We start from the raw sequence: 14,886 nt of genomic DNA, 5'->3' as shown, positions 1-14,886 counted from the left end.
ACTGTCTCTAAAGTAAAAAGAATATGTATTACAAAGATTTCCTGCTTTCTGGTGATGGATAAGAGACCACAAAGAGTCACTAATAACAACAGATAAAGGCCGAGGCCCTTTGTTGTCACCTTCTAGTGGTTTCACAATCTGAAGCTTTTCTGGCAGGTAGGAGCGACTGCTGATAGACATTCCTGAATATCCAGTGAATTCTGAAAATCTGGAGTGAGTTCCCAGTGACATGATGCTCTCCGTGGGGGTAACGGAACCACTGTGGAGTTCTCCCTTTTCTGCCAGTTCCCGCAACTTCCTTTCCTGCTCTTCTTCAAAGAACTTGCGCTCCGAGAGGTAATTCTCCCGCCGGAGGGAGAGCCTGCGAAGGGCAGTCTCTAGGTCACTGGAGCCTGGAGTCCCTGGAGTTCCAGGCTTCTTCATCCTGTCTTCATTTCTAAAACATAAAGGGGGACATAGACAAATAAAAAAAGAGGGGGGAGGGGAAAAAACCACATTCTTAAAAATGCTTAAAACTTCCACATGACAGTTTTGAGACGTAAGTACCTTTAAATTACTATGTCTGGGAACAACTCGCTAGTCATCGGGACAGCTCAAAGGCAAACACCAGTCTATTTCATAGTAAAATAGTTTTGAATCCTAGTTCCTGCGTAAAAACTCCTGGCTGGAAACGTGTGCTTTACTTAAGAGCTTCCTCTGACAAAGAGGTGGGAGATGTCTACTTGTTACACAGACTCAAGTAAGCAGGCCCCACGTTAAAGGGCCAATGCTGCAAGAATACCACAGTGAGTCACAAGAGTAAACACGACAAACATACATTGTTTTAAAGTATTAAGCTGCTTTTACTGAAAAGTATATACAGCACAGAGTGGAGCTGTACTGGGGGAAGAGAAAGAAGCTAGAAAAGTAAAGTTCTGATTGCTTTCATTCATAAGTTTTCATATTAGGTAACCTACAGATGCACACTTTATTTAGTTTTAGGATCAAAAAAGTTAACTGTAGCTGCATCTGGGATCAGAACTTCCTGGAATTTATGTAAAATGGTGAAAATACAATTCTTTTTAAGTGTTGACCCACAAAAACAAAGAGTGGTTTTACATCACCTGGTCATGTTGCATCTTAGAACAGGTCTGAGTTGCAGACACTGATTCACAGAACTTTCTAAAAGCTTTCCTTTCTAAATAAACTTGAGTGCTCAAAAACTGTAAGCACAAAATAAATTTTGAAGGTGTATGCCACTGTGGCAACTGCACTACCTAAGACAAGAGGAGGAAAATAGAAACACTTTGCCTTTATGTCAGAAACAAAGCGAACACAAATTCCAGTGCTACAGTACTGACCCATTGTCCGAGGACTCTGTCTCTAAGATGATGCTATTGGTCTTGTTGTCTATCACAATGTTAGAGATGTCTCCCCCATAGAAACTGGAACGTGGAGTGCTGACACAACTAGAAATGACTGAGTTCATAGCAGAGGACTGGTTGGAGCCTGGGATATTCATTGGTGACGGAGTCATGGATCTCTGCTTGACAACTTGATTGACATTTCTCACCGTCTCAAAGACTCGCTTCTGATGACTGTAAAACACATATGCAGTTAATAATCACACAATAACTTCTTACCCTGAGAAAGAACAGGTAACAGCTTAGTAACAGCTCTTCCTATTCACAGCTCAACCAAACACCTTGGTTTTATGTATAGTTCTGTAAAGCAGTATGCATAGGGTCCCATACTAGTTCAGTCTGGATATTACATTCAATCCATCACCATAATTCTTCCATCACCCTAGAATAATTTTGGCACAACATTTTACAATTATGTGCAAGGACCCTTTCAAATATTAAAAAAAAAAAAAAAAGTGAAAGAGCATTTCAGTACATCAGTTGAAAGTGCCATAAAGCCATTATGTAAAAATGAGTTGTTAAAAAACAGAATTGAGCTCCCTTCAACTCTTAACTATAAACTGGCTAATCCATTTTAAAAGAGAGTTTGAATTTACTCTCCTGAGTATCTCCATGCAAGCAAGCCTTGTGTCTTTTATCTTTGAAACCAATTTCCAACCCCCTTAAATAGTACTTAAAAAAAAAAAAAAAAAAAAAGGAAAAAAATCCCAGAAATATAATGGACCAAGACTTGAGAGAGAGCATGTCAAGGCTGGAAACCTAATTTTTGACCTACTTCTCCAGTTCACTCTTTATCAACACTGACCTTATACCATAACAAATACTGTCCACCTGCTTCAAGATTGACATCAGATGACACTTCAGCAGAAATTTCTTGACAAAATAAAATTACCCTACATCATGCTACAAAAGTGCCACCGCTGCTTTGTTTTACAGTTCAACATGGGCTGAACACAAGAACAGCACATTCCTTCTGTCTGAAAGGTAACACTGCCAAGCTGTAACAGTGACAGCATGACTTAGGCTATTTAATGTCATTCAAATTTCTTTCCTTCTGTCATGGGTAATCAACAGTTGCACCCTTTGTTTGTAGGCTCCGAGTCTATACATGTATGTCTTTAAGAGGCTGAATCTAAGAGAATTTATCAATAAAAAGTCCCATGGAGCTTGCAGTTACCACTGCACAAATAAATAAAACCAAGAAAAGTCATGGAACTGAAAAAAAATTATCCTCTGCTGGTACAGATAAAATAAATGAGACATTCTAAAGAAATTAAACTAGCTTTAAGTTAGACTACACTGGAAGGATGAAAGGATCCTATGGGGTTTAAGCATGCTCACAACTTTCTGACCTTACATTTTTCTAACCAACATTTCACTCTGTCAAAGCCTCATTTACAGTTCTTGACTCAGGCACAGAAAAGGTCAGTGTATGCGTCAGGCATTTTGTAAAAGCAATTAGAAGGTTTCTGGGAACTGCCTACTGTACCCTTCCTGACTGTCCTGTTTTGTAAACTCTGTTTCTGTAACAGACCCTGTAAACTGGATTAACTTATTTCAAATTAAACAATCCATGCTTTGTACAAATCTGTGAGATAAACCTATTGAAGTACACGTGGAACTGGCATCAGCGAGGCCATTTCTGCCAAGCTGTATCTATCTATAGCTTTGGGGCTGTCGCAAGCACTTAACTTCTTTCAAACTACTCTCTTGTTTAATTCAACAGAACTTCAGCTCAGGCATAATGGGCATCACACTGAGTACCCAACCATTCCAAATCCCTTTCTGCCCTGATGTTCTTCCTGTAAAAATTGGATTAGATCAATAGTTACCTGGTAACTTATGTTATAAAACTCACCAAGAGAAAACCCACTAACTTGAACTCCTCCCCTAACTGGTAACTGAAGAAACATAGCATGGTAAAACACAAAAAACCAAACCTTTTCTCGTTCTCAGCATCCAGGAAAAAAGTTTTTAAGACAAGGCAAAGCCTATGTATAGGTGTTTTCTTTTGGCAGTTTTAGCAGAAAATAGAAACACCCCAATAACTAGACAGTTTATCTTCCTTTCTCTCTATCATTCACACTTTGAAAGAAATATTCCTTTTTAAATCTCTAGCTCAGCTATTTCCTGTTTTTTCTTTTCTCATCAAATAATTAACTTCAGATATAACCAATCAATTAGGAACCAATTCTTTTCAGTCGTACGCCAAGTCAGGAGAGTCAGGTTCATCTAAATGCAGCTCTTTCCTCATTGACCCTTCTATCTCTGCTGCCAAAGAATCCTGTTAAAAATAAGCAAAAAAGAGAAACAAATAGCATAGTATTAACAGGTTGGCATGACAGAAAATAGTAAATTACTTATACAAAATAATAAGTAATAAAGAGTACACCTAGAAGAAAAAGGAAGGTTTAAAAATGAAAAACTAGCGGAAAACTAATGTAGAATTTAAAGCACTGACAAAATATGGCTTAGTTTCACTTTTCCATAGTATGTACCATCTGATGTTACATAATATCTGCCAAAGAACCATAAGAGAATATTGTAGGCAACAACATGATCCACCTTCCCAGACTGAATTCTACACTCAGCAACACTCGCCTTTCATGTATGAAGCTTTGCTCTCTATGTTTTCATTTAAAATAAACATAAAACTCACAGCATTATCCACCCATCCACAAAAATGACATGATTCTTGGCATAAAGCACTATATACTTCCCCCATAAGTTTAGAGGTAACAGGCCATCAATTTTCCGTGGCTGGTCACTAAGTTTTACTGCTGGGTGCAGGGTCTAAGTATCAAACAATAACAAACCTGAATGATCTTTTGTCCCATGATTCAACATTTGAAAATTTTCACACAAAATACATAAACCTATCTCAGCACAAGCATACTTTTTACAGCTTTCAACTGTATTTGTGCAAGCACAACTTGTATTATTAAACGTCTGCACTTTAAATTGGCCTGTGTTCAGTCTCAGAAGGGAACACAAAAAAGCAAGCTAAGCTTTTGCTGGCAATTTACTTCTTGTGAGCACAAATAAAATGCATTCTTCCCCAGCAGTGAGACAAGACAAGGCAGGCCAGATTTTGCTGCTTGATTACATTGATGTATTGCAAAAGAAACCACTGATACCATTGCCTTCAGGAGTAATCTAACTACTCTAGAGATACACATGCAAGCAGAGCAAGTCACTGGACACATTCTTATCCATTCTTTTTTTCTCATTTCATTGAGGGTACTGCGTATTTCCTGGGCTTTAAATGTCATAATCACATGAAATCAGCTAAACAAAGTTGGTAACACCAGTGAAACCAGCGTAATTGTTGCCATAATACAGATTAGCAACTAACATTCTTTTAATGAACCACTGAATTTTCAGTCACCATAGAACAAGAAGGTCTGTTTAACCCTGTTCAAGTACTCAAGAACTAGAATGTACATATTGTAAGCGACTAGAATGATGCCATGCCTGGAAAACATCGTTATGTTATTAGGAAGTTATATCTCCAAGGATATTGAAGAAAAGCAGGAAGCTCCTAATGAAGATCAGCCACTGCAGTACAGGAGATGCTTAACCAAGATGTACAGAACTGTGTAACAACCTGTTAATACTACCCAGGATTCACAGCATAAGCACAGCCAGCTGCAGGTTGGACATAATGCTGCAGCAGAGCTGCACAGCACCACTGTTGCAGAACCAGGTATGCAAAACTGAACACTCAGGTGTCCTGTAACACTGCACAAATACACATTTCATCCATGCTTATGCCAGACCTGGCATCCTATCCCTGAAGCTGTAAGTCAGATGCAAACATGCTTCCTTTGCGTGGTTTATGCAGGTTTTTCCCTTAAATCTGCTTACCATAGGGAAGAGACCAAGGGAGTGGTACCGACGTGATATAGCATTTGGCATTGTCTTGTTCCTAAGGTTTTTCAGCTCTTCTTGAGCCTCATGAAGCATTTCCATGCACTCTGCATACTTGTCTTCCAGCTCTCGCAACTGTAACATCGAGAAAACAGTCCAAGACCTTATGGCTGCACTATTACCATAAAAATCCTGCTAATTCTTTTAATACTGGTAAGCAGTAATGGTGTAGGGAAGAATATCCCACTTTAAAGGAACAGATCTCCAACAATTGAGTATCACTGGAGAATCATTAATAACATAGATTAGTAATGGGAAGGCAGGCAGGGTAAGACACAAAATGCAGAAGGAACTGTTTGCTCCATTTCCTTCCCTACATATCTACATGAAGCCACCGTCAAGCAGAAGATACAGAGCTAAAAAAGCATCATTAGTCTGATCAGGTTTAATGCCTAATCACTTCCATGATGACCACAGGGGCAAACACTGTGGGCTGAGGACAAGCCATTCCACTATGGTCCAAAGGACTTAGGAATTTTAAAGCCAGGACTTTCATGCATACATACGTATACACACATAGCTTTCAACAGTCTAAAACCATGACTTATTTTTAGTTTTCCCAGGAAACACATCTTATGTAATCACTCTGTCTACAGATGTCTGTGTACCCTCACAGCTTTTGGGTTCATCAGCCACTTCAACTCAGTTTGGCAAAGGGGCAGCAGCCTGAAACACCACATTCCTACAAGTTTCATAAAAATCAGATATTTGGTTCAGAAAAAAAGATCTTGTTCATTTTCTTTCATAAGAAAGTACTAGAGAAGCATGAGCCCAATCTTTGTTGAGCACCACAGGTACAAAAGGTCCACCCACAGGAAAAGCTTCTTCGGCCATTCTCATTTTCATCATCAAGTAGTGCAAGTGCAAGACACATCCTAAAGGGATCAAGCTCTATTCATTCTATCTTGTCCATTTTTTTCATGTGAATGTAGCACCTGTAAGACAACCAGAAATACTGGACTGCCTTATGTTTATTCACTGAACAAACAGAGCACAAATGAGCTCTTCCATGTTATCTCACTAGTCAAAATAGGCTGAAATTACCAGCCTAGAGAAGTCAACCTCTAAAGGGGTTCCTATACAGCCAATAACCCTCTGTGTTTCAAAATGTGTGTCATTTGAAGGAGCAGAGAACAGAAAAGGAAAGGTTTTGAACTCTACTAGGAACACAAATGTTCCTTCATTCCATATAAATAGGCAAAACTATTTAAGACTTCTGATCCAGCTCAGATCAGAGAGGCAAAGTGAACAGTCACTGACTTGCTACTGAGTTACTGTATTACTAAGTAATGTACTCACCTCTGCTGTGAGCTGTCTCTGGGCATCTTTAGCTGCTCCCAGATGCTGGACAAGTTCCTCATTTTCAACTGCACACTAAAATATGCCAAAAAATGTTAGAAATACTGCAGTGTTTTGTCCTGTGATATTTTATCCTATACTACAGGTAAGAAGGAACACTCCAACTCTTCTCACCTCTCCTCTGCAGAAATGTTAATCTACACATTACTTTAAAAACATCTAAAATGCTTACACAAAAACACACAGCATCAGAATGCACCTTCCCATATGAACCCCCAAACGTGTGCCCACTTGCACTGACATTCTTCTCTCATTGACATCACTCAGAGCAGAATTTTAAATCTAATATTTAAAATAATTTTAACTATTGCATTTGATAAACCATATATGCATCTTTTAATAAATTGATGCTTTCTAGTCAAGTATACTACATATTAAACACCAAACAAGGTCACCCACATAAGGAGAGTGGAATATTTCCTTTAGGCTCTAGTACAGAGAGGATTTTATCTTGTCCTTCAGTTACAATAGTAGCAACCAACAACAGTAGTCTCTCAACTGGATTGCTTACAGCTTTTGCCTTTTTCTGCAGATCGACTATCTGAGAGAGAAGATGAGTGATTTCTTCTTGCTGCCGGGCAGCATCCTCAGTTTTCTTTGCTAACTCTTCGGTGATATTGGCAATCTGGATGTTTGCATCCCCTTTAAGATAAGTGATTACAATTAACATCACAAACCCAAAATCAGAAAAGTAAGCATAAATATGTTCTCTTGGAACATCACTTGCTTCAGCAGAATCTTACCCCAATACACAGTATGGTATTTTTGAAAAACACAGTAGGACACAAAACCAGAAAGGCACCAAGTGCTCATGCTGCAAAGGAGATTGAACATTTTCAAAGCAAAACTATTTTTAAATGAGAAAGATTTAGCTTTCAGCCAGCATTTTCTGCAGTGAAATTTCAGCCAGGAATTTTCTCCTCATAACGATTTATAAAAGGAAAATAAGTACCAGAGAAAAACATGACTGACTGATCTGTTCTGGTTTTTTTTTACTGAACTATCTCAAATAAATGTAAAGAAGTAGGGACATACTTAGCTCTTTTACACAGTCATTGACAAGTTGTTGTTCCTTCTCTTCATAAGTAATTGTTTCAGTCTTCAGCTGACAGGCCTGTTCAAGAAATCCACATCAAATATGCTACATTAGCACATTTGTTCTTTGCCAGTCTGTTGCTGCACTTCCATCTGCTTCAGAAAGACAAGCTATTCTAATCACTCCTTCAGGAAGACAGTGAGAAACCACAGTTTTTGCCTGCCCTCCCACATGTTCTGGAAAAAGAGGCCAGGTGAACATTCAGCAGAGACATTACTGTATGGAGAAACTTGCATCATTGTCACCATACCCCCACTAGATGTCACTTGTGTATTTTGCACTAAAAGTAAAAAGAAAAAGGCTTGGACATACAAAAGGTTAGCATGCAAAGCCTGATCTGTCACCTGAACAAAGCTAGGTATCATCAAAAACTAAATAAATGCTTGGTTTAAATAACTGAATTAAACATTCAAGTATTTAAAAAACATGCTATTCGATACTATTTGAAAAGTTCTGGCACTGTAACCATACATCCCACAAAAAACCTTAGTGCTACCTCCTTCCCTGCTTTGTCTTTTCCACTCTGACTCTGGGAGTGCCAAGAGCAGCATGGCTGCAGCCAGCTGGTTCTGTCTGGCACCACCTCAGTGGGTCTCAGGTGGTAATCTATTCCCCATGCTGGGGGCATGCACAGACACCCACAGACTGCATCTGTAGAGAACTGCACAACTCACAGGTTTCAGATTTGGCTTCATCCTGTGCCTTGCTGGCACAGACTGAATCTCCCTGGATGGGAAGACAGTGCTGCATGGAGTTTCCTACCAGCTCCTGATGCAGTGGCTCTCTCAGTTCTAACTCCATGTTCATTATTCTCAGACCATCTACTGTTCGTCTTCCTTGTGAACTTCTCAGTTAAGAGTACAGCAGTCTCCATTATCTGGTGTCTTGTGCAAAGGTGTGGCACTACCTATTTACAATGGTCATAACACTCTGTTTTCATACATTCATTCTTAGACCAAAAGTACCTCCTCTGCTACACTCATGTTACATGTTTGCAAAGTGGTAACATGCTCCCAAGGTTTAAAAGTTGGATTAAACACATAAAATTATTTACTTCATATTCAATTATTAAACTTTTAAAAACTGTCATCTGTGAAACAAACAGAATAATATCAGAAATAAAAAAGAAGAAAAATACATTCAATTTAAAATATTAACTGCCTGACTTGAAACTCAAAATGAAGAAATACAATGCAAATTCAGGCTAGTAATTATTATTTTGACAAACATTGAACTGGTATTAGAGAGAACATGCCAGCCGACAAACTTCAGATCTGCAGCTCAAGTCACACTTATCTGCCAGCCCTTTAAAACCTGTTTCAAAGTGCAATCCTGGACTCCAAAATCTGCCCATGCTCCTGCACATTCTTACTGCACAAAAATTGCTTTGCATGCAGCTTCATCTGGGAAGAATTTCTTCACAGAAAGGGTGATTAGACACTGGAACAGGCTGCCCAGGGAGGTGGTGGAGTCACCATCCCCGGAGGTGTTCAAGAAAGGACTGGACATGGCACCGAGGGCTCTGATTTAGTTTATAAGGTATTGATGGGTCAAAGGTTGGCCTCAATGACCTTAGAGGTCTTTTCCAACCTAACCAATTCTGTGATTCTACGTAGCTTCCACACTTCAGCCTTTCCTTCATTAAGAAAGAGAAAGGATGGTCATTAAACAACTATAGAGAGACCTCTGTTACATGTGGAATCACACTCTTAGTTAGACTCTCAACTTTTAATACAAGCTTCTCAATAACTTGTTCTGGCCCTTAGATGAACAACTATAGTAAGCAAAACAAAGGGAGCAATTTCACCTCAGATCTAAGCACAACATTTTCCTCTTCAAGGTCCTTGAGTTTCTTTTGAAGAGAGTCCAAATGAAAGTAGTTCTGGACGGAGGAAGAAGATTCATTCCTCTTCAGCCTTGTACGAGAAAGCAACAATTTTAATTTATTTTTACGTGTATTATGGCCAATCTCACAGAAGCACAGACTGAACATAGGCCTCAGAAGCAAACAGAGCTACATGAAATACAGCTTATTCCTGACAACACTTTTGGGCAGCAATAAATCTGCAGTGAATTTCAAAAGAGAACATTTAAAAAAATTTTTTTGTTATTCCACGCATTTCCTATGGAAAACTTATTCAGCCAAGGCTATGAGAAAAGAAACCACCTTACTACAGGGAGCAGTCCAATAGCTCCTGATTAATGCTGCACATGCTTCATCAGAATGCAGCAATAACTCTGCAAGGGCAGACAGCCCCTCAGAGCCTGCAATGCTGTTCAGCCAGCTAACTGCCTGGAACCCACACTGTAAGCCATGCTTTATTTCTTTCCCTCGGCTTGGAATTTTTCCATAGTGCCTTCAGGTCCTTCAAGCACAAAGGTTACTCATGTAGCATGTCCTAGCACAGCATGCAAATGTATGTGGTGTACTGGGCTACTGTCAGTGAGACCCACGGCTGCCTCACCACAACAGTGACCCAGTTCCTCCCAAAGTTGCAGCACTGTGTCAGCAGCCTCCCTATGTACTCTCCCCCTCCTGGCTCTTGTTGGCACCTGGATAGCCAGCTGGCTCAATGCAAATCCTTCCAGCTGGAGCCTTGCACCAAGTTCTGAGTCCCATTTATAGTTCCAGCCAATTCAGGGGTAATTTTACCACTTTTCAAAGCTATTAAATTGTCCAACAGATGCTGGTTCAACGTCGTAGATTGATTAACTCACGGGGTGGAACAGACGGACTCCGGTTCGCTTTCTTCGGCAGCACTGGTATAGAACTGGAGCAGTTCATCCTTCATGGACAGCTCATGCCGCAACTGAGAAACCTACACAAGGAAAGAGCTCACAGATCAGTAGGCTGATTTTCCAGACACATTCCTAAGCAAACTCACCATAAATTAGCTCGCTATTCACCCTGCAGGCATCATCTTCACACATAATCAAGAGCCCAAGACTGAAACAGACCAGAACCACTTCTTTTCTTTCTTAGAAAGAAGGAAAAGTGTACCTTCTAAATTAGCCACTAAATGTTTTTTTACATGTCCAAAAATGCAATTTCACTGCTATTAGACGTGTTTCTTTTTCACCTTCTTTATGATGAGCAATCCTGATTCACTGTTGCATTAGTCTAGATTCACAAGCACAGTAATGGATATATTGCAATGATACAGGCAAGAAATCATGTGGCACAATCAAGCCAAACATTGCTTTTATCCATTTTGTGTGATGACTGTCACCATCTGGCTTGAATGCATACCGTGCAGGCCTCAGATGCAGGCATTTCTTCCTCTCCAAGAGATTTTACATAAAATTACTGAAATGCTTGTGTAGCAAGGTTGCAATTGCAACTCAAGTGCCTGTTGAGCTGCGGAACACCACCACACAGTGGGAGACTGCTGTTCTGAGGCTGTTCCAACAGTGGAGGCTGCAGTCAGTTTCCAGGTTTTTTTGGCTCTGGTAAAGTGGTTTGTGGGATTCCTGTACTTAGTACACACATACATCAAAAATGAGCAAAACATCAAAATTGGGTGATTAAGATTCCCTGTAACTGTGAGCTCCACAAACATAATCTTTGTTACTTTACATTGCTATTCTCCAAGAAAAGGGTTAAAAGCCAATTAGACAGTAGCATGTACACCACTTCACAGCTGTGATTTAAGATGCCAGTAGCAAAAGATTAATTTTTATTTGCCTTGCACGACTATAGATAGCATAACTGATCAGACACATCCATTCCCTTCCACTTGCACTGCAAGGCTTGGCCCTCAGTTTGCACTTTCCCATGTGAAAAATGCACAGCACACTTCTTTATATTAAACTTCTGCTTTTCACAGTGTAAGCATACTTTTCTTTGTAGATATTATTGGAAAAAAACCCAGAGAATATCAATGACATAGATTTCAACTCCATTTTCATCGAAGAAAAAAGCAGACACAATCCAAAAAAGCACTTGAATTGTGCAGAAATTTGAAGCAAACAAGGTCATTTACTTAACTAAGACTATTCTGCATAATGAGAAGTGCTAAGGCACCAAGTCCTCCTGAGACATGGGTTTTAAATAGCAAGGGGAAAAAAAACTATCCCCATTCAACCACATTTTCAAAAACTGTTAAACAAAATTTGTGTATTAAGTCTTGGAGGCTTGCTTTCTCCATTTCAGGAGAACAAAAATTCTGAACCAAAAATAACAATTTACTTCCCTTCAGCACACTCAGCCTCTTTAAGTAGCAAGGATTCAGATACTGCATGTGGGTGGACACTAGATCATCTCCAGCTCTTGCTACTGTGTTTTTTTTCTATGAATTAAAAAGACTGAGGATACTATTTTTACTGCCATTTCCGAGCATTCCAATCCTTCGAAAGAGGGTGAATAGTCAGAAAGGTTGACTTTTAATGGAGCAGAACCTGAAACAATAGGCACAAACTGAAACATGAGTGGTTCCTCCTTAACATCAGGTGCAACTTTTTAATTGTGAGGGTAACTGAGCACTGGCACAGGTTGCCCAGAGACTTTGTGTGGTCTCCATCCTTGGAGATAGTCAAACACTGTCTGGACATGGTCCTTGGCATGTAGGGGGCCCTGCCTGAGAAGAGGGTTTGGACAAGATGACCTCCAGAGCTCACTTCCAATCTCAATCAGGCTGTGAAACTCACTACAGTAACTTCCAGCAACACCTCCCTCCCTCTGATGCAGCATTTTGTGGCGTGTTAACCTAAGCACCCACCGGCTGACCACACAGTCTGCCCCACAATCCCTATAGGATGAAGGAGAGACTCAGAAGCTCAAGAGCAAGAAAAATCTCATGGGCTGAGACAGTTCAATAAGTGAAGCAAAGTTCCCTGTGCAAGCAAAGCAAAATAAGGAATTTATTCACTTTCTTCTATCAGCAGCTGCATGTTCAGCCACTTACTGGAAATTGGGACCTTGGCACACAGAACTGTCATTTGTGAAGACAAACACCATAACGATGAATGTCCCAGATTCTTTCTCCTTTTTGTGACCTTCTGTTGTTGAACATAACAACACATGGTATAGAACATCCCTTTGGTCAGTTTGAGGCAGCTACCAGAGCTGCGCACCCTCCCAGCATCTTGTGCAGATGGTGGACAGAGTGAAGAAGGGAAAAAAAAAAAAACCCAAAAAAAGGGTGGGGAGGTTCAGAGGGGCATGAGGGAAAAAGAAAAGAGCCTGGTAGATGCTGTGCAAGCACTGCTCAGCAGCAGCCAAAACACTGTTTTTATCAACACTTAATTTAGTCACAAATCCAAAGCACAGCACCAGGTAGGCTGGTGAAGAGTATTACCTGCATCCCAGACAGACCCAGAACACATTTTCATACTGCAAAACACTGGACTTGTTTTATGAATAGAAATAGCCTGTTATACATTTTCACAAGCCACTGCAACATGTGCCCTCCGGAGCAAACACTGCCACATTACTGCTGCACAATCTTGGTATTGTTACCACGCAATAGAGACTGAGCCCTTGCTGCACATGGGACAAGGCCCATGGTGATAGCTCATTTCTTCAGGCTTTTAATTCCCTTCGCTGGCCTGATAGCTTCATTCAGCTTCGGAACTACCTCATGAAATAGCTGCACCTGTCTTAAAAATAATTTAAGTAAAAGATAAAAGTATCCTCACGCAGAGAACAACAGTTTAAAGACTTGGGACCTAACTCACAGGATCAATCCTTACTGAATCTGGAACAACTGTTTCAAGAGTAGAGCTGATTTGTTTTCCTGACTGACAGCAACTAAGTGCTTAACAGGCTGGAATTACTCAAAAGGAAGACACCCTTTTCCTCTGTATGTAAATAGCATGCATGCAAGTACCAAGTCAAAGAGCATTTCTGTCTTTCCAACATTACTTTCTACTCCTAATAGACCAAAAGCAGTGTTCCCTTTTTTAAACTACCATTCCAGATTATAATTCAGCTTCTTCCTTTCTTCTCACTTTACACAGGACAAAAATTAAACCCGGACTTTGAAACCTGCTATCATCAAAACACAAACTCTGACAGGTGACCTGGAACTCGAGTAACAGGTCTAGAGGGCTGTATTACCCAGATGTTAACACAGGTTTGAGGTTGTGTTATTTGAGGACTGACACTGTCTTGGAAGTGCTGCCATTTCAGCCTCAGAAACATAGGACAAAATATGTAGAGGAAAAAGAAGCAGGAACTGGGAAATTTAGAAAGATTAGGAGAAGCTAATCTAGTAAGCTACTCCATTCCAAATACAATTCACATTGTGCAGATTTACGGTTTACATTTCTTTGATACTGAGATCTAATTTCCAAGGAGACAATATTAAAGTGTAGGTAGCACCATCCCAGAGAAAAGGAACATGGAGCTGCAGCATTCTTACAGAACAGTAGATAGACACACTGTACCTGGGAACTACACTCTGCTGCTGAAAAGGCAGACACCCATCTCTGCAACCAAAATACTTTACAATTAAGAAAGTTTCCTCAGTATAATGTTTATGCTTCTAGAATATAATACTGAAACAGTACGCTGAGACTGAAATGTCTGTGCACACGCTACAGTGCTTGCTTCAGTCCACTCATCTTTTGTTCCCTAGTGCACTACAGCAAAAATCTCGGTTACATCAGTTTTTACTGAACATAATCACAGCCCCTTCTTAAACTAAGCAGCACCTAAGAACTCAAAAGACAAACCCAAGAATCTGATGCGTTTTGCACAGGTCTTTATTACTTTGACGTGTCCCTGTCAATGTGGCATGTTACCAGCACACAGGAAAACCTCAGCCTGCTTAATGGGAGGGACAGAAGGTTTTGTCATGACAAAGGTCAAAGAGATATAAAGCTAAATTATCCATGCCATAACACATACACCAATAAAACCTTAATTTTATACCACACACCAGAAAAAATGTGTCCCTGTATTACAGAAAACTCCTATCTCCCTGACAAACAATTTTTAGACAATTTTTACAGAACTTTAGAAATACCAAATAAATTCTTTTCTCTTATCTCTTGCCTTTAAAGACAGTTGTCTTAGTTACTGTTCTGTTCAAATATTCAAAATTCAGTTTTAATAGAAAATCTGCAACCTACTGAAGACAGATTTTCAATACACAA

The 14,886-nt window shown here is 39.8% G+C and overlaps 1 protein-coding gene across 9 annotated transcripts in view; it reads right to left on the bottom strand.

The window, feature by feature from the left end:
• The window catches only part of TRAK1 (trafficking kinesin protein 1), a 127,694-nt gene that overhangs the window by 20,043 nt on the left and 92,765 nt on the right, over positions 1-14,886 (bottom strand). For all 9 annotated transcript variants that reach the window (XM_048299868.1, XM_048299851.1, XM_048299862.1 and 6 more), the window contains 9 exons: positions 10,507-10,607; positions 9,596-9,704; positions 7,728-7,806; positions 7,204-7,334; positions 6,633-6,707; positions 5,271-5,408; positions 3,611-3,687; positions 1,341-1,577; positions 120-436 (listed from right to left, as the gene is read on the bottom strand). In XM_048299868.1, the coding sequence (XP_048155825.1) occupies positions 120-436; positions 1,341-1,577; positions 3,611-3,687; positions 5,271-5,408; positions 6,633-6,707; positions 7,204-7,334; positions 7,728-7,806; positions 9,596-9,704; positions 10,507-10,607 (1,264 nt within the window). The remainder of the gene's footprint in view (positions 1-119; positions 437-1,340; positions 1,578-3,610; positions 3,688-5,270; positions 5,409-6,632; positions 6,708-7,203; positions 7,335-7,727; positions 7,807-9,595; positions 9,705-10,506; positions 10,608-14,886) is intronic.

The sequence above is a fragment of the Corvus hawaiiensis genome, chromosome 1 (assembly GCF_020740725.1).
Source record: "Corvus hawaiiensis isolate bCorHaw1 chromosome 1, bCorHaw1.pri.cur, whole genome shotgun sequence".
Classification (NCBI taxonomy): Eukaryota; Metazoa; Chordata; class Aves; order Passeriformes; family Corvidae; genus Corvus; species Corvus hawaiiensis.
Note: the sequence above shows the minus strand (reverse complement) of the source record. Positions and strands in the feature narration are given on the sequence as shown.